This window comes from Pleuronectes platessa, chromosome 9 (genome assembly GCF_947347685.1).
Source record: "Pleuronectes platessa chromosome 9, fPlePla1.1, whole genome shotgun sequence".
NCBI lineage: Eukaryota > Metazoa > Chordata > Actinopteri > Pleuronectiformes > Pleuronectidae > Pleuronectes > Pleuronectes platessa.
In genome coordinates, this window is record NC_070634.1 from 14761694 (window position 1) to 14787994 (window position 26301).

The 26301-nt window shown below is 40.9% G+C and overlaps 1 protein-coding gene across 5 annotated transcripts; it reads right to left on the minus strand.

Annotated features, from left to right (window-relative positions):
* Positions 1-948: 948 nt before the first annotated feature.
* Positions 949-26157, minus strand: eps15 (epidermal growth factor receptor pathway substrate 15). Of its 5 annotated transcripts, none has more exons than XM_053430687.1 (25): positions 26006-26157; positions 22010-22051; positions 21138-21227; positions 20996-21043; positions 20800-20895; positions 20621-20683; positions 19461-19586; positions 19110-19169; positions 18556-18798; positions 18156-18301; positions 17414-17570; positions 15884-15966; positions 13506-13578; positions 11498-11659; positions 11180-11377; positions 10639-11064; positions 10379-10453; positions 9973-10138; positions 9828-9872; positions 9337-9734; positions 8465-8534; positions 8244-8314; positions 7559-7694; positions 7195-7400; positions 949-3518 (listed from the first exon to the last, which is right to left on the minus strand). In XM_053430687.1, exons 1-25 carry the CDS (start codon positions 26030-26032, stop codon positions 3378-3380), a joined length of 3348 nt encoding a protein of 1115 aa, XP_053286662.1. In that variant the 5' UTR covers positions 26033-26157; the 3' UTR covers positions 949-3377. The 5 variants fall into 5 exon arrangements, with proteins under 5 accessions (XP_053286662.1, XP_053286661.1, XP_053286659.1 ...); XM_053430686.1 differs by having other exon boundaries at positions 9973-10141; XM_053430684.1 differs by lacking the exon at positions 26006-26157 and adding an exon at positions 23427-23614.
* Between the last annotated feature and the right edge of the window lie 144 nt (positions 26158-26301).

Below are 26301 nucleotides of genomic sequence, written 5' to 3' on the forward strand. Positions count from 1 at the left end.
AATGACAATAACAATCCCTCAAATTATTTATTTATTAGTTATTGTATTAGTTGATAGTTTTTTTTTAAATTTTGTATTGTATCTTTCTTTTTCTAAGCAGGGAATATCAGTGAACATAAATGAAAGGATTTGACATGTTCATGACATCTGGGCAAATTCCATTCACTGATGAAGATCATGTGACAGGACTGAAAGCGCCAGCAGCCACTCAATGGACAGACTCGTGGTAGAAGACATTACCTCAGCTGCTGCCTCCGAGGTCAAGAATACGCTTCCACTTTTATTATAATAGTGTGCCATGGGCATTTCCTGTATTCCGGGTGACTTTCCACTGATTACAAATTATTTATTTTTGCATGCAAATATATCATTCTGATATTTAGACGTTTTGGACTGAATATGATATAATCTCCAAACACTTTCAACAGGTGATCGTCAACATTATAATTTGAATTATTCTACACAAGGAGCGCTTTGAGTTTTGTTGGTAAGTATTTAAACTTTAAGAGTCGAGCGATTTAACACTGTATTACACTTCCGTATGGAGGGACTTTCAAAAGACAGATTTCCCCAAAAATAAGTAAATCATCAAAATGGAAGCATATCGTGACTTTCATTACATATGTAACCCCCAAAGAACTGAACCCTGCATTACCCACAATGCATCTCAACTGGACCTTCCCTGGGAAATGTATATAGTATGTAAATGTAAGAAAAGCAAGAAATATGATCAAATTATTTTCTCTGACGAGGACACCAACGTTGATGTGTAAAATCAGTGAAGTCCTCTTTTGAATTAAGTTTAAAGTCAATTCTACAGTTAAAAGCACATTTGAAATGACAGTGTTTTCATAATGTGGCATCATTAGTTTTAGAACATCGTCCACCATCGTCTGTTGAAAACAAAAGTACAAATGTAAAACAATAATCACACACAAACTGCAAAACTATATGTTTAATATTTATTCTGTTTCAATTAAATGCATTATATATTCTGGCCAAACTCCCAATAATGATTTTTATTACACGTTAGAAAATACAAAATAAAATACAATGTGGATCAGCCTAGAAATATCAGTGGTTCTTAATTTGTAAAATTCAAGGTGTCTGTACAAACAACTGTCATGTGTCTGGAGGTGTTTAAACGCGAGAGAATTAAACAATCAGATGTGATAAGCCAAGGCGACGATAAGCAGAGAAGAGAGGCAGCTCTGGTTCTCTTGTATAAACATAGATTCCAATATGAGAGGCCGCAGTGCGTGAACAACCAGACACTGAACTGGTTACACCAACAAGAGGAAACAACATGGTGCTGATCACAAAAAAGTAAACAGACGATTAAGAGATGTTCAAAGTGTTAAGCTCTGTTTGGTCAAAAATAAGCAAAGAAAAGAAACAAAAACATCATGCGCTCAGTCGACCTTTCCCTTGTCAGAAACCCTCACAGTTTAATGATTAGTGTGAAGTCCCAGGGCTTATTTTCTGGGAGAAACATTCAATTTAACCAGAAAGATGAGGGAAAGGAGGAAGAAGACGAGGACGTAGCATCTCTGACTGACCACCTGCTATGGAGCTCTTAACCATAGGCTGTCAAAAGAGTCTATTGTCAAAACATCTTTATCGCCCTCTGGTGGCTGGCCGCGGTATTAGTCATGAACCCTGCCTCCTCCCAAACAGTGAAAATCCCATCAAATAGATGTCCTTTTAGGTTTATCACAGAGATGTTTGTCCAAGTGTTTCTCCATTGGTCCAGTGTATGGATATCGCGGCTCCACCAGATTGACTGACACACACACACACACACACACAGAGAAGTGCTCCACAACAAAAGACAGTCTTTGACTGACTTTGTGTTAGGCTGTGAAATCTTCTCAGATAGGAAGCGACTCCTGGAAAACAAATCCGTAGACATGCCCATGAGAGAAACACCAGCAGAGGCACATCAAGATTTCTAACATGGAGATTTACCACTTGAAGATTTTTGATACACAAGCTACTCAACCAGCATCCACACTGCTGGGCCTTCATTGAGTAAAGACATGGGGAGGCTACTCTGTGCCCGACCCTGACCCCTGACCCTGCAGCTCGTTCTCTGTCCAGATGAGTCAGGATTAACACTGCTATTAACACCATTCATTTAGTGTGAGAGTAGAGGGAGCAGGTGAAGGAAGTATTGACCCAATCTATTCAAAACAAATCATTCCCATTTTTAAACTCATGCATTTCTGTTAATGTCCAAACTCTGCTATTTAGATAATGTCCAGAGCTGAAAGTTTCAAACTTGATAAAGGGAAACCATTCATCAGGACCCCTAATAACAGTTTTTGAAAAATGCATTTCCTCGTTGTAGTGTGCCTTGAAAATGAATGAAAATGTAGTTAATATGAAATAGATGAAATTTCACTCCAACTTTAGTTTCTCCCAGAAAATAAACTTACTGTAACACAGACAGAACAGACGCAGGGCAAAAGCTTTGCACTTCTTCCATTCAAAAGACATAATAGCTGTAATGGATTTGTTCATTTGTTTTTTTTAGTATCAATTTGTTTTTCACATATCAGAGGATGACTAACTTCCAGTTAAACACGTAGAAATGTTGTCGTTAATAAAAAAAAAAAAAGAAGATCTCACAGGCCCTCTGCCATCGTTACTCTACTCACACTGGATGATATTAAAGATAAATGCCAAGATGGTTACAGCTGCTCCAAAACCTCCCATTTCACAACCACAAAATTTAGCATTTTGTCATGTCCATCATTCACTAATATTTGAAATCCTCAACACAGTTTGAAAGGCTATAGAACGCTGCGAGTTATTAAAGGGTAGTGAGTTTACTTAGTGGATAAAGATGTCTTTTGACGAGGCTGTTTCAGTCTAATCTTTAAATAAATTACATTCTGCAGAGTTAATGTGGCCGTTTTGTCGCAGAGTGATGAGGTCAACAGGGTGTGACGATCCTAACACATGACAATATTCACTGCATTTCATTTAAAACCATCCACACGCATCGCTTGATCTTGGTCGTCTCCTCCCAACGACAACCACAGAGGCCGACAGGATGGAGAGAGAGACACGATACTGCGATGCCAGTGCACAGTGATCAGTCTCAGGGGGGGAGAGGGAGAGAGGGGGGGGGGGGGGGGGGGGCTGAGGCTGCTGAAAGATGCAGAGATGGATTCATTCAGAAAGAAACTCTCCTCATGGGGTCAGCGGGTGTTGCTGAATCAGTCCTATACAGTCCCCACTTTTGCTTTGGTGCTTTCTGGGCTGGGCCAGGCTGTGCTGTGCCGTGCCGTGCCGTGCCGGGCCGGTGGAGGATGGGAAGGGAGGAGAGAGGAAAGGGAGGGAGGGGAGAAAGAAGGGAAGAGGTGAGCTTCTCAGGAGAGTTCAGACTTGCTGAGAGCGATGGCCAGCTCCAGGTCCTCTTGTTCCTGCTGGGTGAGCCTTGCAAGTCGCTCCTTTTCCTCCCGTTCGCTCTCGCGCTTTGCCCACTCTATCATGTCTTCCTCTGTTGGATACTGGTCCGTGCACACAGGGACACACACACAGACACACACACAGACAGAGAGAAGGAAAGAAAGCAGAGATGCAAGGAAAGAAGACGCACAAACACAAACAAATGTACGTAGTTAACAAATTCTTAAAGATGAAAATCGCTCTTAGAGCCTGTTGAGAACACACAACTCTTAATAACAACACACAAACATAACACATCATCACAAGCTTCATAGGGAATATCTAAGGTGCTGTTGTTGTGTTAAGTCATGTACTTTTAACTAGCAAGTGAAAACTACCGTAAATATAGGGAACAGTTTTCTGTCATTAAGGGAACAATGATGTAGACACTATTTCTTAAGCTTAGGATTTTTAATATTCGATTATTTTTTTTAATTTTATAACAAGTTCTGGCTTTTGGCCCGAAATATTTCTATTGACTTTACTGAAATTGTAAAATGGCCATAGCAGATTTTGTGGGTTTTAATAAACAACATTTCAGTTTCACATCCTCAAAGAGTTTGAACACTTTGAAAAACCCACTGACAGAGCTCTCCTTTTGAAATATGACATGTTTATGTGCCACTGCAGGAGAAACAATGCTGGGATTAACATTAATTCAGAGTTAATTAACAAGTAAGTAAGTAAGTAATGGCAGTGACCAGCCCCATGACTGACACTTTAAAAAGCTAAATCTATTTGAGGCAAAGAAACCAAGAAAATAAGTAAAAAAAGAATGACATCAAAGAGATCGGCAGTCGACCCCCGGGCCTTCGTCCATACAAAGTATTAAGAGACATGTGACAAAAGCACGAGATCTGGTGCCTTCACTGAAGATAATTCAGTCATGTGACCGATATCATATCCTTCTTAAAAGGTTCACGATAGCTACAAGAGGGAGCTCACACTATTGTGGGAACACAACAAACACATTATACGCAATGAACGGCAGACAGAGGCATCACAGGTCATCCAGTGTGTATTCGACCATGCAGGAGGAAACAAGGACAACATCGCGATAGCAGGTCTTTTTTTGGAGCCGATGATTTCAGGGCGCAGAAGGCAGAACATGCATGATGACGACTAAAGACACACGTGATGGATTTAGTGGACAACATGCAGTTGCGAGAAAATGTGATGAAATCAGACATTAATGATGCATTCAGCAAGAGACGTGATGGATTGTGTTCCTTAAAGAAATTTTTAAAAAGCCTGCACGTTTGTTCTCTTTTTTTTCTCTTTGCTTTCAATGACTGAACCGATTTGACAGGATTCAGACAAACTGTCAATACCTTTAAAACTCTAAAATGAAATTATTTTAAGATAAATTGTAGATCATTGGAACATTCTTTTAGGGTTCCTGCAGGTTTTAAGACCTTAAAGAATGAAACATGAAGGAATGTCAGAGCCTGAGATTATTTTACACTACCCCTACGATTGAAAATGTTTTGGTAGTGTAGTAGCCGAGTAGAGAAAAACTCCGGAGATGCCATATTATCTGGCAAACTAAAGGAAGTGACAGTATCCTTGTTTGTTGTTTTACTACAGTGTGTAAATATCTGTATTGTTGAGAAAGAACAACAACTCACAGACATCGTAATCTAAAACCCTGCATACTGCCAAAATATTTGTTTAAAAAAGACTATATATACAGTACATGTAAATTGCAGACATGAAAGTTGTTTGCTATGAATCTATGACGATTAATAACATGTGTCATTGTCAAAGCTGCAGAGATGAAAGTGAAGGTGGGCTGCTTGAAATGTGGGAGATCCTTTAAATTCAATGCAGGCTTTGTAAAAGTGTCAGCAATGGTCTAAAGTTATGGCCACGATTTCATAACGAACAAACTGAAAATTAGAAACTTCGGTCCATCAAAGCTCAAGCATTTGCAGAAAGTGATATCACGGATGCACATAGAAGCCAGAGATGATGCCCTTGATTCAACTCTTTATTTAACTTGTTTGACAGAGGTGTAAAGACTCTGACACTCGCACACTCACACACACAGAGAATACAGGCGATCTGTTTCTCCACAACACACTGATAACCAGACAAGGGCTGAGCAAACTGGTAAATGAAGGGATGAACAGAGGGATGATAAGAGGGATGATAAGAGGGGTGCTATCGAGGAGCGGCAGGGACGGCGGTATGGGTGAACAAGAGGCAGCCGATCAAACACACAGTTGGTGCGTGCAGGTCAGAGCTCAACAGGAACATGCGGGTGAAGTCATGTTAAAGAAGAAGCGCAAAAATCAACACCGTCTTAACATTGGTCGTCCATCCCAAATCCACAGTGTGACTGGGCATCTCTGTGCAGTATTGAAAACAGCTACCGTTATATTCCTTTTATATTTTAAATGCACAACTTTGAATGAGTGCACAAAAACAGTAAACTTTTGTCTACTACTTCCTCTGGAATACAAGATAGTGTTATAGCCATGGTTGAGGTGTGCGCTCCTCTAGCTTGTCAATGAGTTTGTGAAATGATGACAGCTTCACAAAACTTCAACTTTAAAGCTGAAACAGTCTCTGAATCTCTCGAGGGCTGGAGAGAGACTCTCTCTTTGGCCACTCGTTCGTACCAGATGCATCGTGACATAAGTGTTCACATACTTCCTGTGTACCACGTGCGTACTACGCATGTTGAGTATTCCACTAGAGGTCACATCACAGATATAGAACCTCCAGATATGAATTCTGTAAATAAAAAACACGGCGGAGAGAGAAGAAACACTGGAGGTGGTTAGCCTATGGTTACTTCTGAGATCATGGCAGCAGCGATCACAACGTCAATGCAGACAATGGTGAGTACACTGCCACTATCACTGCGTATTTCATCTTGCCGATGTATCTACATGCAATATCAGAGGACGTCCACACCTAATGTGTGGTCACGGGATACGCGAGGAAATGAAATGTTAAAATGTCAGTGTCAAGAGCTGCATGAAAAGACAAACTTTTCAATCGGTTAATATTTTTTGAAAAACCCTTTTCACATGCACAGGATCTAGTGTAAGTCTGCTTGGGAGGGTGAATAAAAGCCAAATACAAGCAGCCTCTCATCTCTCCATTCACTGTCAACCAGTACAAGGGACTTGGTATGATTATGTGTAGAATTAAATTACACCACAACGTGTCTGTAACTACAGATAAGTTACAGAGCTTATATATTTATCTTTCTATAATTACTATGCTGACATTTCTTTACATTTCTTCATAAATTAAGTGCTCTTAAATTAATTGTTCTTAAATTAAGTGCAACCCAAATAAAAATCAATAACAAAAAATAACTTCAAGTATAAAGACTAATTACAAGGCCAGGAAATATATCATTCATTGTAAAGAGTTACTATATACAACAGCAGTAGTCAGTATGCAATAAAACAAACTCAAAAGTAGAAGTTTAATAGTTTGTGTCAACTTTGTTTAGGAAAATTAAGTAATCAAATAAACAGATATGTAGATTCAAGAAACTGCGCTACTATATGAAACCTTACTTCGGCTCAATAGTTCACTTCTTCGGGACCTTTGAGTGGCAGTGGATGGAGGGATTTCTAAAGCTGGCCTGATTTGCTTGGTGGTTGTTACCTTACTGAACAACTTGATGTGATGTGTTAGCAGGAAAACAAAGAGAAGAGGGGATGTCTACTGAGAGTCAGGCGGAGGTGAGGGAGAGGGCGAGAGGGAGGTGCTCACTTTGTCAAAGCTGGCAAATCGGTCAGCTTCCCGTACGTGGTGACGAGGAGGGGAGGAGGGGGCGAAGGGGTCGGCTAAAGGATCCTTGGCAGGCAGGGAGGGCGAGGAGGAAGAGGAGGAGAAGTCCCCTGAAGGCTGTGGGAGGAAGTGCCCTCGTCGATGGAAGGAGTCAGAGGAGTCTGTGCTGGAGATGGAGGATTTCTTACCTGGACAAGTGAGATACAGTCGGTCAGATGTACACAGGAAGCTTTTATTTCTACTAACCATCACACACTATTAATATAGCCCCCACAGGTCCGATAGCAACACAGCTTATTTGACAACAGTCCAAGACTTGTGCACAGTGAAATAAACCAGTGCTGACCTGGAGGTGGAGGGGGAGGTCTCGTTGGCGTACCCGTTTTCGGGGGCAGAGCAGGGGGCACGTCGGGGCTGGCAGACGGACTGTCTTCCTCAAACAGGTTCTTATTGTTGATGCCGAACTGGTCGCCCCCGTTTGACTGAAACAGGTCAAACCAGAATCAAACCGATACGTTCCAAATCAGACACATTACATGAAGATTTGACACTGTAGACTGGAGGTGGAATCACAGCAGTGGTCATCATACGGTGTCATTTGGTTGAGATGTTCACGGAACATTACAGTAACATCACTGCATATTTACAGAGGATTTGTGGTTTCGAAAAATAATGCAAAACTAACATATATAGCATTCTTTAACAAAAGTTAAAGAATGCCGCATTTTGTGAAATTCAGTCATACTCTGGAAGCATTTTCCTTTTAAATATTAAACATGACATGCTGCTGCACATTGTCTGAAATGAACGGTGAGTTGAGAGGCAAAAATATCCATCTCTCAGCGGTTTCCTCCAAAAAACCACAACACACTCACCAACATTCTTCCAGCTTGAGTCAATTCATATTGACTTTTATAAGTTTCTATTTGCACTGATGACCCGACTGGCACTTGCTATTCACTGTGTTTCACCACATACTGAGTCATTTCCACATGATGTACATGCAGCAGAGGTCATCATCTGAATATTACCTTCGTCAAGGCACTGAAATCTGCAAAGCCCCCTCCGAACGACTCATTACCAAACACAGCAGCAAACGGATCTGAAACCAATGAGATTGAGTTCATGAAACTGAGACACACAGAAACAGTTGATACTGTTATGTTGTCTAATACAACAAAATCTATTTTTATGTTGAAGAGCTGCAGTTTCCTCTAGTCACCATAGGGTGGTACCAGACCCCACATCATACCTGCATCTAAGCTGGAGCTCACTGTCGTACCACCTGGAGCGAATGGGTCATTGGCCGCAGCAGTGTCCTTCTAGAAACAGAGCATTAATATGTCATTAACAGAAATAAAATAATACTACTGCGACTCACATTTCATTCTCATTACAGTCACATTAAGCAGAAACTAAAAACACACACATGTGTTATTTGTCTTGTTTTACAGTCTATACTGACCAGATATCACTAACTTGTTCAAACTTCTTTTTAATTTGTTCCTTTTTCATTCTTTCTTTGCTCAGGAGATTTGAAACAACAGCATAAGAAGTTGAAGGCAAAACCATACAATATCAAACAGACAGATTAAACAGTACTGTGTTATTTTACTACAACTGCAATGATAATATGAATACCTGGGGTGAACGTTTGTTTAAAATGTTTATTATTGCCTTTTAATTTAACAACTGAACAACTTGAAACTCAATGTTGGACCAGTGTGTAGGATTTAGTGGCAGTGATGTAGAAAATGAAACAAATTAATACCAATCCCTGAAGGTTATGATGATTAAACAATAATGAAAACATCTTTTTATTCTATTTCTGACAATAAATCCAACTAAATCCAAACCCTACACATTCAGCCAACATTCTGCTTTTCATTCAGAAGTTTTACACTTTATAAATTGTAATGGTTTATTGGCATAAATAAAAAATGTTTAATTCGGTCATGAAAATAAAAATATAACTGTATAACTGCTGAGATCATAAATATTGGACTGTTAAAGCCATGTTTAAAACAAACCTTTATTGCATTGCAATCATGCGTCATTGGCCAATGACCTCCTGATAAGTGTGGGTTTGAGAGCACTGTGAGCAGGTTTTACAGAACTACTCACCACTGCCAGATCACAGCTGACTGGTGAGTAGCTGAACGGATCGGTCTCTACGTCCTGAGAACCAAATGGATCTGCCTCTGTGGTGGCATTAACTTTGCCACCGAACGGGTCCGACTCAGCAATGTTGTTCTCTGTGGTGGTGAAAGTTCCCTTGGATGCTGACGCTAGATTGGTCGGTTTGGAGGTGAAGGGGTCTGGGCCTGCTGCAGGAGCGGGTGCTGCATTGTTCAGCTTGGCTGCAAACAGGTCTGGCTCTGGCGCATCAGTGGTGGCACCGAACGGGTCAACTGGGGCTGAGAAAGGGTCTTCTGAGGAGAAGGGGGCGCTGGAGGTCTGTGTGAAGAAAGTGTCTGCAGCAAAGGGATCGGTCCCTTTGAATGGATCTCCTCCAAATGGATCTGATGAAAACAAACAGCAACAGATACAGGTGTTTAAATATTTAATTATTGTGTTCATCTCCTTCCAGACGGGGTTAGATTTAGAGAATGTACCTGCAACATCTGCTTTTCCAAATGGATCATCTTTAAATGGATCATCTATGAAGGAAGAAACATTGAAATCTATTTGAAGAGGTTGTTTTTTTACCAGTCAACGTTTAAGCCGTTACATACAGCTAATATGTTTGTTGGGACTTACGGTCAGTAAAGGGGTCTGAATGAAAGAAGTCCATCTCAGGCAGGGTTGGTGGGCTGGTCTGTGGTGGCATGGGGCCAGCTGGTAACGAGGAGGAGGTGGTGATGGTTGTGGTGGCTTCAGGCGTCACTGCTTGCTCCTCTTTGTTCTCTTGTTCCGATGATGCCACCTGCTGAACAGGAACAGTGCTCTGATGATTATGTTGCACACCACAGTGCATGACGTGAAGGTTGCATCCACGCTGCATGTATGAATTTATGTGTTTTTAAAAACATATGAAGGATCAGGTCAGATCCCCTTGCAACCATAATGTGTTTTTGAGGGAACTAAGATATACTGACTACAACTTGCAAAAGTCCTTGGTAAAATGACAATTCACAGAAACTCTGGAATGTAAGGAGGTCTCTACCTTTGGTGAGCTCTCATTAAATGATTTGTCTTCGTCCTCTGCGACTTCTGATGAAACTTCGTGGCTACTGAATTCCTGGACACAGAAAAGAGAGGACAGCAAAAACAAATACAATTTTAAATATTGAAGTCCACCAGATTTGAGGAACTGGTGTTTTCATAATAATGATGTCAACGCAGTGTACAACTGTACTGAGAAGTTGCACTGATTTCTTTCCATTTATATAATGACTGATAGCTGAAGCAGACATGTATTATTACCCTGACAGTGTTCAGAGGCTTGGGGAAGGTTGACAGACTATTGTACATATCAGAAGGGGCCAGACTAGCATAAAGATCATCCAATGCATCAGATCTTGGTTTTTCCTCCTCTGGAGTAAGTTGATTTTCATCTTCCTTGTCCTGCATCTCCTCCTCTTCTTCATTCTCATTTGCTTCTATCTCTTTTTGATCGGAATGGTCTTTCTGAGGACTGAAGAAAGCAGTTGGTTCTTCGAACTTCAGCTCTCTAGGCTGGTCCTCCTGGAAGAGGTCCTGTTGGAAGGGGTCCCCCTGGTGCAGCTCTGCTGCAGTACCTGCTGATCCATTGACCATGACAGGAGAGCTGTCCTCCAGGGCTCTCTTCCAGCTGAGCTGGGCAGTCACTGACCTTTCCTCCACTTGAAGGTTGTTCAGTTTCTGTTGAACCTTATGAGCAGAGAGATGGAGGGATTCATAGAAAAATGAAACAAAAATAAAACTTTCTGTGGAGAAGGGAATATTCATGAGCATGACACATGCACACAAACCAAACCAAACCAACCTGTGCAACCTGTTTGAATGAGTCTCGCACAGACTCTTGGAGAGGTGTGAGCTGCTCCTGTGCAGCCTGGACTTTCTCCTGCAGCTTCCGACTCTCCTCCTGCAAAGCAAGCAGCTCCTCTCGGGCCTGGACAAGCTCCTCCTCATACTGACATATCATCTGTTCCTGCTCCTCATGCTCCGACTGCAGCGATGTGATCTATGATACATGTATCCACCATGAACTCTTTGCCAGTTATCAGCCATTTCTCTAATGACATAGCTATCCTGTATTGATATAAGTGAGTCCGCCATGACAAGAAAAGCAAACAACACTTACCAGATGTGTCTCCTGGGTGGTCTGTTGGCGGATGTGAGCCAGCTGCTCCTCCAGGGAGCCCTTCTGTTGGTCCAGCTCGTCCAACGTATCTTGGACCTTCTGACGCTGAGACTGGAGCCGCTGCAGCTCCTCACTCTCCCTCCCCACTTCTTCTTGTAAGTCCTGTTCAGGTAAAAGCAAAGAAAACACAAATCAGACAAACAGAAAAAAGCAAAAGAGAAAATTCAAGACCACGCTAAAGGATTTGGCTTTGTTCAATTCCAGGTGAAATTGTAAAAGGCACTGATGAATTCAGTAATGTATCAGAGTAGCTTTACTGAGAGCTAATGTAAGCCAGACGATTAACTAATTATACGTGATACCACATTGTTAAAACACTAAACTTCATACAGATGAAAAAGCTTAAAAGTTTGAATAGACAGTGTACAAAATATTTACAATAAGGGAAAGGAAGGACCTGTCCTGAGAAATGCATCAGTTTGACTCCAGCATGAATTAACCAGTAGATCTGACTACACTTTGCAATGAAGGTCCACACAGATGTGAAGTGGTGTGGGAGAGTCTGTGTGTGGAAGATATGAGGTTAGAGTTGGATCCTGAAAAGATGGATCACATTGGACTGAACAATGATGGCCATTGCATCCTGTCACGTACAAAATCTCCCAGAAATCCACTGCAAGTGAGAGGCAAATAAAACAGTAAACATTATACATTTGTTTCATAGAAAAAAATACAAAAGCTAATGTTCATTTCTATCTGAGATCTGTGATATAAGTTATATTAGACTGAGCATGTGTATAAGAACAGAATTAGGGTGATCCATCAGGGATATGATAATCTTAAAGGGATAGTTCACCCAAAATTGAAAGTTTACTCCTTATCTACCATTAACTGCCGATGGAGGGATGTGGCAGTTAATGCAGCAGAAACTGTCACGTGCCCCTTGGGCGAGAGAATAGAGGCGCAAGCTTTGCGCTGTGTGGGCGTGAACGCAGGGCGGGCTGAGGATAACAGCGGACATTTAGGGTAACAACATGGTGTAGATTACACCGTTTCATGTCGAATTTGAATGTCAGGGCTTACAGACACTTGGATGACACCACAGGAGCAGTATGGAGACATTTTATGTTTTCTTTCTGCTGTCTTTTTTTCACATCCAAGACGTGGTCCCCAGTTACTTCAATTCTACTGGATTTGGCTACAATGCCGTTTACCCCTGGAAATCCTACTGTGTCAAACTGAATATATCTTCTATTCGATTTTTAATTGATCAGTGTTCATTGTTGTAAATACTGTAGATAAGTCAAAATATCTTCTGGACCTAAAACAACTACAAAAGGCACCGCTGTTTGTGTTTTGTGTGGAGGAACTGACAGACTGTGAAAAAAGAAAACTGGCCCTGTTAATAAATCATCAATAATATCTAATTTCCAGAGGTAAAGTTAAAAAACATCATATATAAATAGCCAAAAGTGATTGAGGCTACCCTGCAGTGCAGCTAAGGAAATTCCGCTAAATCAGCAAGACTCTTAGACACACACATCGAATTCCCATAAGCAGAGCAGTCTGACTCCTCCCAAAATAGACTCCATTTATCAGGCTCAGACGAGTCAGACACACCAACACAAGAACAGCCTCCCTGTCTCTGAGAAACAGTAACTGTGTTTCTGAAAAAAATTCTAGGACTGCTGGCTACGTGTATTATTGATCTCCACCTCCAGTATATTCATAATGTTTGTTCTATCCAGTATATTCATCACAACAAAACTGAATAATTGCTTTAGCGCATACAGCTCTGGCTGTCGGATCTTTATTTTTGTTTCAGGAACCGAGAGCAGGTGTGTTCCTATCCAACATTTGTGAGAAAGAGAGACAGTTATTAGTCTTTATCTTAAACATACAGCCATGGAATCAAATGTATCTGTCTGTAAAAAGCCTCTCTCGCTCTGTGTCCACCGGCTTGGGAACAGAAACAAACTCATAGACGAAGTAAGCGGTGACTCCTTACCTGCACTTCGGTGCTGCGCTGTCTGATGGCCTCCTCTTTCTCCTTGATCTCCTCTTCCACAGTGCACTTCTCTCTGGGGGTCCAGCACAACAGACAGGAGTATTTAGCCATCAAGGACAGAGTCGGGAGACCCATCCCACCCAGCCCCATCCAGCTCTCTGCTGAGCCTTCTTCACCCTGCCCCTGAACCACCATCACCTCCTCTCCCTGAACAACTATGATGTCCTGAACTCCTGACTCCACTGTACGGACAGCCACAGCAGGTGTGCGTGTGTGTGTGTGTGCGTGTGGGTGTGTGTGTGTGTGTGTGTGAGACGCAATGTGAAGAGAGCCTGCGTGTTGAGACTAGGCTGCTGTACAGCACTGTGTTAAGGGTGGGTGTTGGAAAAACTGAGAATTTGCCTGCTCCGTCAAATGTGTGGGAGATGCAAAGTTAGAAGCAGATGGCTGCCTGGAGGATGGATATAGGGAAGAGTGATGATGAGCCAAAAATACCACACTGATGGTTCGTGCTGCCTGTGCGCTAGTCCTCTCTACCACACTGTTTCATCCACTCAGCCAGAGACAGAGCAAAGCTGTCTGACAAAAGGCACCAACCCCAAAATGTTCTTCCAAACAACAAAAATATAAACAATAAAGCATAGTAAATGTAAAACAGCATAAACTTTAGAGGTACAGCACCAACAAAATTGATGAAATCATTACGAATACCTCATGACAGACATTTTGATTTATATGTGATTTTCACTAAAAACTGAATGGAAGTGGGTAAAATACACAGTTTTTTCATTTTTTAAAGGGAGATTCACATTGTTCTTGATCAACTTTATTGACCGATCCCTTAAAATCTGCACTACAGTCTATATATCTATCTATCAATGTGATGTTATGGTTTTGTTCATATAGCAGAATGCTAGGATATATACAATATATATTCTGTATTTCTGTTCTGAAAAACAGTATCTGTCCAATGAACATTTTAGTACGCATTATGTATTTTCTTTCTTTTAAAACAATAAATACCACTTTCATTCTATGACTGAATAAAAATGGCAAAATATAACAAATACATCAACCTTAAAACTCCTTTCCAATCCACTTCATGCTGACTATAAATAACAACAAAAAGCTTCAAATATCTATTTTAAGATTCTCTTGCTCTCCTCTCACATCAAAATGCACGATTCCCTTTGTAACATAACATCCTCCTCGGACAAATCTACAGTCAATCACTCCTGATCTCTTCTTACCCATCTTCATCCTCACCAACCTCCTCAGCTCGAGCAGAGGGTTGCTGCCACAGTTTGAAGCAATAACAAAAGTGCATCATCTTTCTTCTTGATCTTTTCACTGTGCCTACTCTCTTAGTATCATTAGTTTTAACTTCTATCAGTGTCTCTCATCTCGGATTCCTACCTCAGAACAGCTGTCATCTGGGATATGTGTGTATGAGTATGTGTGTGTGTGTGTGTGTGTGTGTGTGTGTGTGTGTGTGTGTGTGTGTGTCAGAGAGTGTGTACAGACATCTGTGTGTGTGTATAACTATAAGTAGAGGGGGGAGTCGAAAGATATATTCTCACTTCTCACTTGCATCTTTCATGAATAGGGAAGTTACATTTTGTTTAGTTATCAACATCAAATCCATAAAAACAAAAGGTGACAGTGAGATTACAATTAAAATATACGCAAAAATATATTGACAATTATTATTACTATTATGCTATGTAAACTAGAAAACCAGATTAAACTCTAACCATCTTCATCATCATATAGGTGGGACGAGCAGTCGGTATAAATCATTCATTGTGTTTGAATATATTGAATTTATCTGGGCATTTCAACCAAAGAGTCTCTATATATTGATTAATACTCCATATTAATGCAGCTAAGTTAAAAAAAATAGTTAAATGTGAGTGGGATGTCAGTTTTTCAGTTGACCACTGGATGTCAGCGTTTTCCAATAGCTCATCAGCAACCCCCTATCTATACACACAGCCATTACAAATAAATAATCAGTTTGGGATAACTCTGCCTCCTGTTTGTCAGTATGGGATACAGGGATACTTTGCGATCACTTGCTGTAAGAGCTTTCATGAGGGAGACCTGGGTTTTTATAAAAAACAATGATACATGATACAAATTTACATATACACAGAGATATTTTTGAGAATAGATACAAAAAATAGTCCTTACTAGCCAAAATGTCTTATTGTTTCTTAGGTAGGATGATCAGATCAATTTATCATAAGTTTAAGTGAAAATTTCAGACAAAAACAGGCCTTTCGTCACCACCAATGCTGTAACCTCCACCAATATGATTTCAGCAACAATGTGTGTACTGTTTCCAGTTTATTATGATTATGAGAATAAAATATTACCGTTGTAGTTCAACAATCTCGTTACTGAGAGAGTCAAGCTCCTTGATGGCTGAGAAGTCGGCTGCCAAGTTAAGCATGTTGTTCTGGAGAGAAAGGAAGTGAGAGGAAAATCAAGAGGTAGAATAAAACTCACTACTACAGATAAATGGTGAACTACCTCTAACGTACGCTAAGAATTAACTCTCAACAGATACGGAAAGTATAGACATGATTTATCACACAAAACAGAACAGCAAAATCACTTATAATGATAACAAAATTCTCCATACAAAATTCTCACACATTGTGTGTGAAATAAAAGAAAGTCACGGCACAGACAAAAGAACAACAGCACTACACTGATTATTCCCATTACTTAAACTACATGTGAAGCCACAAAAGGAGACACAGCTGGCAGAAACCGGATGTACAGTGGCTTAAGGGATGTGATAGTGGGTAGATGCAAATTTTTCTACATGAATAAACATGAGTAAAGCAAACCCAAAGCTTTTTAAAATCTACAGACAAGTCAATGCAGTCCTTAATACTTGAAACAGCCACCTCTGCTCTTGTCAGCTTTCCCATGAGCATAAATATTTAGACATTTAATTAGATGAGCTCAGGGACAAATACTCATGTAACACATTATTTAGATTTTTGTGTAAAAGCCCCAAATATTTTTAAACATCAACAAACAACCAGAGGCCTCCTGTTAAAAGTAATGAGATGCACAGTCAGTAAACTAACACACACTCACTCAGGATTGTCCCACCGCACATGTGAAAGGGGCAAAATGTAAAAAATGTGAAGAGCAACAAAGCATCAAACAGAGAGGAAAAGAAAGACACACAGCTGCAAGCTATAAAACAAAACAAAACACAACAGGAAAAGGGAGAAATGAAGATGTCAGAAAAACATCCACCAAGTTAGAAGTCAATCTGATGAGCAGTTGTCGAGAAATTAGAAATACAGGCAAACAGATTCTTCAATTTCTAGTTAGATTGATAATATAAATAATATGTCTGTCATGATAATATATAGTAAATAGTATAAAAGAAAGAAATAGACAGCAGTGTTTGTTGTTCTTAAAAATAGGAAATTAACACAAAATTATTTTAGATTTTGTACAACAATTTCAGATATAAAGGATTTTTTGTCAGTTTACAACATATATCAATTTGATTTTCTAGCATTGTATTAAATGTTAACAATTGTATTCTTGAATATAAATACGTACATTCTAATATATACAATTAACAAGTAATATCAGGTTACAGTGTTAAGACAATCAGTGATTTGTAAATATAATAACCTGACCATGACTCTCTCTTAAATCACTATTATCACTTTATCATCATGACTGTTGTCACTACTACTGCGTTTTTTTTAGTTTTGGTCTAATGAGTATCATCAATTCTACTTTCAGAATCAAATTTTTATTCCAGGAAATACACCAGTTTTCTCTATCATCCGGAATATCATCATGTTTATCGGGGAAAAGGATCGACCCATCCTCAACTTTCACGAACTGAAACGCTCAGAGCGACTCACCTGTTTGATGTTTTGTCTGTCAGAGGGAGGGATCATCTCTGGGGTCAGGCTCTGCGGAGGGTCCAGGCCCTTCGTCAGCTTCTGATTGATCAGATGGAGCGCCAGGGCAAACTGCTCTCGAGTCAGTTTCCCGATGTCTCCAATGTCACAAACCTCCCTGTTCACGAACGCACATAGGTTACATAAGAGAATAACGATAAACACCTCGGGCAAAGGGTTGTGCTTTTGATAGCCTGGCTGATCATCATGTCCTGCAGTTATGGAAGTCAATACACAGGACGGTCACAACAGGACAGCAGCTAATCAGTCGTGTGAGGATAAAAATCTATTTGATGGGATATTCTACTGGTCGGATGGGACAACACTGTGGTGCTATGAAAACTGCAGCTATTTTGTATCTATCACTTAGTACTGTGTAGTTGAAGATTAAAAATCTGTATTTGAGCCGTACATTATTTTTAGATCATTGATCTCAGGCTTCGGGGCGTCCTGGTGGTTGGGGCACAGATCATGTACCAACATCCCCCAATGAAAGGATTGTTAGTGATAAAGTTTTAAATCCATGGATGGATTATATAGACTTTATAGATTAAATAATTATACTATACTACAGAATACAGTTAATCAAAAAAGAACAAGTCACAATGTTATAAGTAAATAAACAAAAATGCCACACGGTATCTTACAGATCAGTCAGTCATAGGCAGGTGATTGTACAGGGAGCTTTAGCATTGTTTCTTACCAGATACGTGCAAGTGTTGCAGAGGGCAGCCCAGTCTTCAGAAAGATATCTCTGACCTCAGGTCCAGACACGAGCCCGTCCATGTCCCCGTCTGTCTTGTTGAAGTGCTCATCGTATTTGGCTTTGTCTGCTGGTGACACCACCCACTGCAAAGTCCACATGACCCACTTAACTACCACTTTCTTTACTTCATAACTGCAGATAGGATTTAATACAACCTATGACAGTGGCATATTAACTCAAACTAAAAATGGACTTACCTTCACACCCTCTCTCACCTGGTTCTTTTGAAAAACACACTGAACTAGCCAGTTTGAAATCATTTCAAATGTTTGCTGTTGCAGCTAACTTGGCTACGCTAAGGTAGTGCATGCACAGGAGAGATGGGTCCTGTACTCACAGAAGCAGCTGCTGGTGCTGGTGCTGGTGCTGGGACAGGAGCTGGGGTGGGTTTAGGAGGGGGGGGTATGGTCTTAGAGCCAGCGTGGGAGGAGCGACTTTCTTTGGCAGAGGGGGGCGAGGGTAACAGGGGCATCACAGGAGGCACAGAGGGTTTTTTCCTCTTGGAGGGTGGAACCAGGGGCGGTGGTAGGGACATGGGAACAGGCTCCCCCTCCAACGCTCTGTACACCAAATACATGGCCTGGGATAGGGCAACAAAATGTAGTGATAAAAGTCAATGACCAATAAACAATCCTGTGGATTCTTAATCTTTACACTTCATCCACATGTCGTGAATTTTTTGTATCTAGATCCATTGAAGCAATTTTCACAGCCTTAATGAGCTTCCAAGATTGTACTTAGAATTTAAGAAACAGATATTTACACCAACAAAAAATGGATAAAGAAACTTCCTGATGCACCATTCTTCAAATTGTATAGACAAAACAAAACAACTTATTGTGCTATAACTTGTGGTTTCTTTTCTACTCATATTATGAACTCATATCTTACCACAGAAAATTCATCTTTGTCCAACATGCCATCTCTGTCGAGGTCACTGAGCTCCCACACCTTCAACACAGAGACACATTATTTTTAAGAATCATAGCAACGCTGTGATATATTATATACAGCAACCCAGATCCCTTAAAGCCCCGATTCAAAACCCTCTCTTACTTCCTGTCTGATTTGCGAGTTCACCGCCCTTTTTTCGCTTTGTGTAGTTTGATCGTCATTTAGACTCTTACATGTGAAAAATGTAACAGTCTATGCATTTTTTGTTTTTCCTATTGAGTTTTGCCACTTTTAGAATGATTAAAACATATTATGTTATTATAAAATAGTCCTGTAAAAGGATCATACCCTGCCGAGGATGTCCACTGGAAGTTTGGAGTTAAGCAGGACAGGCTTAACCTTGTCTCCTGTTAGGATGCCACCTGCTGGACCTAGACTCTCAAAGATGGAATCAAACTTCATCTTCTCTTCAGGCTGAAAAGAAAAACAAACAACCCCAACAGATGTAGAACGATTAGAGGGTGAGGAATAACACTAATAAAAACATGAAAAGATGCATTTGTTGAAGAACAAGAGGTATCCACAAAGTTCAACAAACAAGAGAGAGAGATTCAGGCCGGTCAGCTGTGAAAATATTTTTTTTTGCCTCATTTACAGTGTGTGTGTGTGTGTGTGCGTGTGTGTGTGTGCGTGTGGGTGTACACTTGTGTGCATGTTTCTCAAATAGCACTCTAACCCTTAAAATCCCACCAGAATTTCTTGTAACTTTTTATGAACCAATCATTCTGACACTGAATGACTGTTAATATCTGGGTCATATTTCAGCTCATTTCATTTGTTTGACATTTTACATGACCACAATTGTATAGACCCCTAGGTGATAATTACACTGAATTAACTGTGTATTGTTGTGGTCGTCTCTTATGAGAAAAGAAAAACACATAAAGGCAAATTACAAATAAACATAGATTCCTGATGAACACTATGAGACATGAACTTGGGAAACGGTTCGGAACTTTTTGAACTATACATTTTACAGACTTTGCCTTTCTCATAGGAAGAACGCACTAGAAGATGGTCTGGTTATAGCATTCCTGACAAAAGGAAAATGTCCAGAACATTCAGGTGAGTGCTGGCGCCAAATAATGAATAAAGTCTGATGAAGAAATCATGTGTTGTTGTTTACAGCACATCAACACAAGCTCTTAAATCTACGCCTGTGTAGTCTGCATGTATGGCACCTCTTTTTGATCCTCGGATATTTGTATAATTTTTGTTGGGTGTTGTTTTTTCAGTTGTGCGTGGTAGAAATGTCATCTCATCAACATGCTCACATGCTCCTTGTGACTTTTACAGACATTTTCCAGCTAAACTCTCCCTGGCTCTGTCTAAGACTTTTGCCTTCTCGCATACAGCCACTCCCTAAAATTTCAGGGAAATATCCGGAGTTCAGTGAAGGTTGGAAGGCAGCTGAAGACAAACAGATTACAAACTTGTTTGTGCTTTACCTTGACAACCCAGGGTGTGTCGCCAGGCTCTCCTCCCGCTAACTGCGGGCTGCTAGTGTCATGCTGTTGAACAACAAACCTCAGTTAACCTTAGTTTGCGGTAAACAATGTACAATGTTAAGTTGAAGCATTAACAGCATGGACAGAGACTGTGCTGAGGTCTATAGGTGGAAACTTACAAATTTGGGGGGAGGAACAGCCACATTAAGGCTCTTGAGTGCCACCTCCAGGCCATTTTGAGCACAGGCTACCAACCGCAAAGCTACAAAGAATTGCTGAGGGGAAAACAAGTACAGTGTATGACATGAACCTGGTGATCAGAAACACACCATGTGTATAAAAAAAACATGTTATTGTCCCCAGGGCAGTCCTTACCTGTTTGCTCAGAGAGCCTTTACGTTCAGAGTCTGCCAAATCCCAGATCTATGGAGACACACATATTGACCAGCAAAATATAAATACATGGCAGAGACAACAGAGAGAAATGTTTCCTCTCTTGATAATGCAAAAGTTTCACCTTCCCCAGGACCAGATCAGCCAAGCCCGACCTTTTCAGGAACAGAGCTGCATCTGCTGCCGTCACCCGCCCACTGCCAGTTGGATCAACCTTGACACAATCACATAAGTTAACACACAAACCCAAAATATAAACACACACAAGAACATAGAGTCAAGAGGTTACTCCATCTCAGAACATCAGTGAGTCAGCTGTGTCAAAGGTTGCACATCATTGCACAGACTGACGAAAGAAGTGTTTGGATTGGTGAGTGATGTAAAGGGAGAGAGGCTGTGCAGTCACTTGAATCAATACTGATAATAAACCAAAGCCATTTCTCCAGCAGTGTTAGTACCCTTTCATGGCCTCACTGTGAGCTCCCCTGACACATCGGGCAAAGTGAAGCATTATTAATTCATAGAGGTACTTCCTTTACTGGACACAGAGCCTGGAACTGATATTAGAGAAGAGGGATCACTCTACACAGCAATACTACATTTAGTTAAAGCTGGTGTTATAGTTTAAAGTAGAAATGTTTCAATATCAGTGAGAAGGCAAATCTATGTACTGGTCCAATACCATGTCGTCAAAGTCTATTAGTTTCACACAGATAAAACTGCAATCAATTTTTTAAATGCACTGATACCAGATAAATACTGGGCTGATACCCAAAGTCTGGTTATTGGAATCGGGAGAGGGAAAAGGGAAAATCCAGTCCAATAAGCACAATATGATGAGAGGTAAAAAAAATCTAATCATCTTGAAGTGACTATTTCACACAACAAGAACAGGCTCACTAGTTAAGGATATACTGAAAACTACAACTGAAAATCTATTAATGGTCTCAGGTAAATAAACAACTATTTTTAATTTGTAGAGACATATTTACATACCTGTCGATAGTATTTGTCATAAATGGGATTTCCACTGGAGAGCTGTTGAGGGAGAGAAAAAATCCACATCAAAAACAGTGGAATTGAAATGATTGGACAATTTTAAACATATTTATATACATTTAACTTTGTAAAACTACAACCACAGTTGATGCTGCCCGCTGAGGTTTGTGCATGAAATTGATAAAATCCCTAAACTTAAACTCAAATAACCTGTGACAGGACAAATTTAGAATTAAAAAGGCGAAATAATCAGCAAGTGTTTGCTGGCGACAGTGAGTGTGTTGTCCACTGAGCCAAGGCAGCTGACAAAAACAAGCAAGCACAAAGATTATAACCAATATGTTAAAATTCTGAATCAATTTAATGAACACGTGCAAAGACACAAACAGCTGAGCTCTCCACATGTCTGCTGGCTAGAAATGAACAGAGCGACTGATAACTGCTCAGACAGGTGGAACAAATGCAACACTGGATTCAGCTCACTGTGACAAAAAAAAGCTCTGAAAAGAACGGTTTCACCTTTAACGGAAAAAAAGCGTCTTAGTTTTTCCCAGAACAGATTTATCTAACCATAACCCTACAGTGCAGGTATGCATTTTCAGTCACAATGTCAGATTGGGGCTGAGTTAATCATCTGTTATTTTTATAATCATCTATTAATCATTAGGTCTACCTGTGAACGGAAAGCAGAAAAAGCTAATTGAAGGTGGAATAAAGATGTACATGTATCTTTCATTGAGGTTTGATAAAAGACTTTAACCATTTATCAAATATTTAAATGTTGGTTTTTAATCTAGGGTTAATCAAAGTTATATTTAGAAAGATCCACCAATGACTGTGTCGAAGACATTGCTCTTCCTCTAGATCTCTCTGATCTCACGTCAACAGTTTCTTCATCTGAACAACCAACTTGTCTTTTCAACCCTATTCCAACGTGGCTGTTTTACATTTAATTAACACTTCCGTATTAGAGCTAATCAATGTATCTTTAGTAACAGGCTATGTCTCACAGGGTTTTAAGGTTGCAGTAATTAAATCCTCTGCTTAAAAAAATACTCATGACCCAGATGTTCTAGCCAACTATCGACCTCTCTCCAACCTCCCCTTTGTTTCTGAAATCCTGAAAAAAGCTTTACCAAACAAATTATACTATTATTTGCATAATTAGTTAAACCATAGAATGATTTTAAGTTTTCCAATGAGGATTTAGAGAACTTCATTGCACAGACTCAGCACCGATGAGCATTACTAACCATCTTATCTATCTACTGATGTCCTCAGGAAATCGACTTTTATCTTTACCTGTCCTGCTAGATCTTAGCGCGGCATTTTAAACCATCAGTCACAAGACTTTATTTTAAAACCTGTCTGAAAGTGATCGAATATACAACTGTTTCTCGTCTCTCTTTCTCACCCTTCCCTCCCCCCATTTCTCTTCAACAGATGGCCGCCTGGTTTTGCTTGGGATTTCGTCCTGTTCAAAGGGAGGTTTTTTTCCCTCTGTGGTAACTTTTGGGTTTCTCTCTATAATGCTGTAATGGCTGAACTTGCAGTAATGTATATACGATTGTGGATGTTTGCACATGTCATATCCTTCCTCAACACCTCCCCCCCTTTCCTCTATAAGTAAAAAATGTCTACTGCTTGGCTGAACAGGAAAAGACTCAGCATTTCCTGTTTCGGACAGCTGAAACTGACAACTGATGGTTGTGCCTTTAAGCATCAGTTGCAGCGAAGGAAGAAAGGAGTTGACCCAGTGAATCAACTGGGGAGTGGCCTTTTACCAGTAAACGCTGAATCTGAATTCCTCCAGAGACATGCAAATAGACTGTCAACTGTAAAATGAAAAAAAGAAAGAAGAGTGTAAAGATCTGGTTGTGGGTGTCTGCCATTACAGCCTTGGAAGAACAAGACGACTCACAAGACAAATACAGCCTGTGATCTGTCAGCTCTGTCAACTGCCAATTTACAGGGAGATAACTGTGAGCAGACACTTATCTCTCTCTGACCAGTGCAACTCTTTTTCTCTGCGAGACACAATAGTGTGCCTGGAACTGTTGGAAGCTGTAACACTGTGCTCATTGTACTGGTGACCCTTTAATTGAGCACTGGAAAAGAAAAACACCCATCAACCATTCCCCTGCTATAGCCCATATAAAACTGCAGCACATGGGGACATACATTACAGAGCAGGAGGTGTCAGGCCTGTCTAGTTTGCTCGGGATACGTCACCACCTAATCCAGCCATGGCAATTAATACACATGGATCATTCCGCATTAAATCATCACACTTTGGAGCCGGGGCCGTCACAGATCTGAATCAAATTTGGCATCATGATTTAGAGAAACTTGTGGAAGTGATTTTGTACATGTTTATGGTCACAATTAAGTGAGATATGGGCGAACCAGTGTTAAACTTTGTGGGGGGTGCGCCTAGACGGGTGCAGGTATTTCCACATATACATATAAAGCCGCTTCCAAACATGAACACCAGCGAATGTTTGCTGGATAGGTACTGGTGTTTTTCCGCAGATTGCCTTTAGCACATGAAAAAACACAGCAGGAGATTCTCCGGTCAAAGGCGTTCACAACATCACAGAAATCTCCAGAAATCTATCTTTGTCTGTCATCTACTATATGGCTGCCCTTTTTCCTCCTGAGATATTTGAATTGTTTTAGTTTTGTCAGTTCTACGTTTGCCGCGTCTTTGGAACGTCATCAACTCACTCAGAGTTTTTACTCCAGATAAGGTCAGTAGATGATCTGTCTGGAGTTCAGTGCATGTCTGAGAGCAGCTTAAACGTCATAACTTAGAAACCTCCAAAACAGTTGACTGTGCTTAATTTAAGCATTGGCCCTGCAAGGTCCAAGAGGGTTTGAAACACTAGGCAGGGGGAGTAGCCACTTATTAAAAACAAAATTCATGTGTTTCATCAAGGAAAAGTGACTAAAGCAACTAAAACAAGGATGGTTGTCAATGTTGCAGCTTTTGGAACTCATGTTAGAGAGGTGGAGCTGTCAGTGCTGCTGGTGGCAGACAGCTCCTGTCTGTTGTCTGGAGGCTGCAGTGGCTCAGGTAACAAGTCACACACGGTAACCTACTTATTAGATGTGGTGCCCATTTACTCTGCAAAACAAAACACATCGTCTGTGGGTTTCAATGCAGCAGCACTGACATTTAGTGACAGTAGATGCTGCCACAAGCTGCTCAAGTTCACTTCCCCTAACTGGTTGCAAAACAGCTGTCACCAGCATTTTTGGTTTTCTTTATTCCCTTGGTGTCATGGAACCCTAACTCCCACAGCAGCTAACATGCTAACAGTTAAACGTTCACCTCACAAAGGTCACAGGGAAGACCCTAACCCAGTCCTGGAGCCTGTTTACCTCTGGTTACAGCCTCTCACACACTGGTTCCTCAGTGTAAACACATAGCAAGAGGAGGACAGTCGCAGCCTAGGCCACAGCGTGAATGTGTTGAACTTGCTTCGATGTTTTTAGAGGAAAAACAATGTTAGCGTTAAGGTTGAACCGGCAGAAACATGACAGCAGAGCCACAACAGAGCCACACATGGGTTCCTCTCGTATCAACACCTCTCCAACCAACAACAATTAGCCTGCAGCCCAACGAGGAAGCACAAACCGTAGCTACACACTGTGAGAGACGAGAAGGAACCAACGTGACGCTGAAATGTCTAACTCAAGTCTGATATAGCGACTCGAAAACAGCCCAGCACTGCACACTAACTAGCTGGTAGCTAGCATGCTAGCTAACTAGCTACGCCCTTACGCAGTCCCCAAAGAGATTAGGCAGAAACTTTTCCCAGTCACAGCAGGACCACACGAAACCCGAGAAAGAGCCACCGGGGTCGGGGAGAGTGCGCATTATCTGCCCGGCCCGGTTCCGCTAACACCGCAGGAATGTCCCCGGGCAGGGCAGACATGGCTCGAAGAAGGTTTTGCGCTCGTAATGTTTGAGTTGTGAGACTGTGTTACCTGAGTAAGAGACAGAGAGGCAGCCATAGTGTTTCTGTTTCCCACCGCTTTCACCCTGCGCCGCTGCCACACTCACACAGACAGAGGCCGCTGCAAAACACGGAGCTGGACCCGCACCTCCGGCCTCAGGCCCGAACTCAGAGCCGGGAGCCAGCGAGAGGAGGGTTTAATCATCCAGAGTCATGGGGGATCCACTTCACTAACATGCTGTTGCTTTCTCGCCTTTATAATAATATAATATAATATAATATAATGGGAAATAAATTCAAAAAATGCCTATATTTAAATGTATTTAA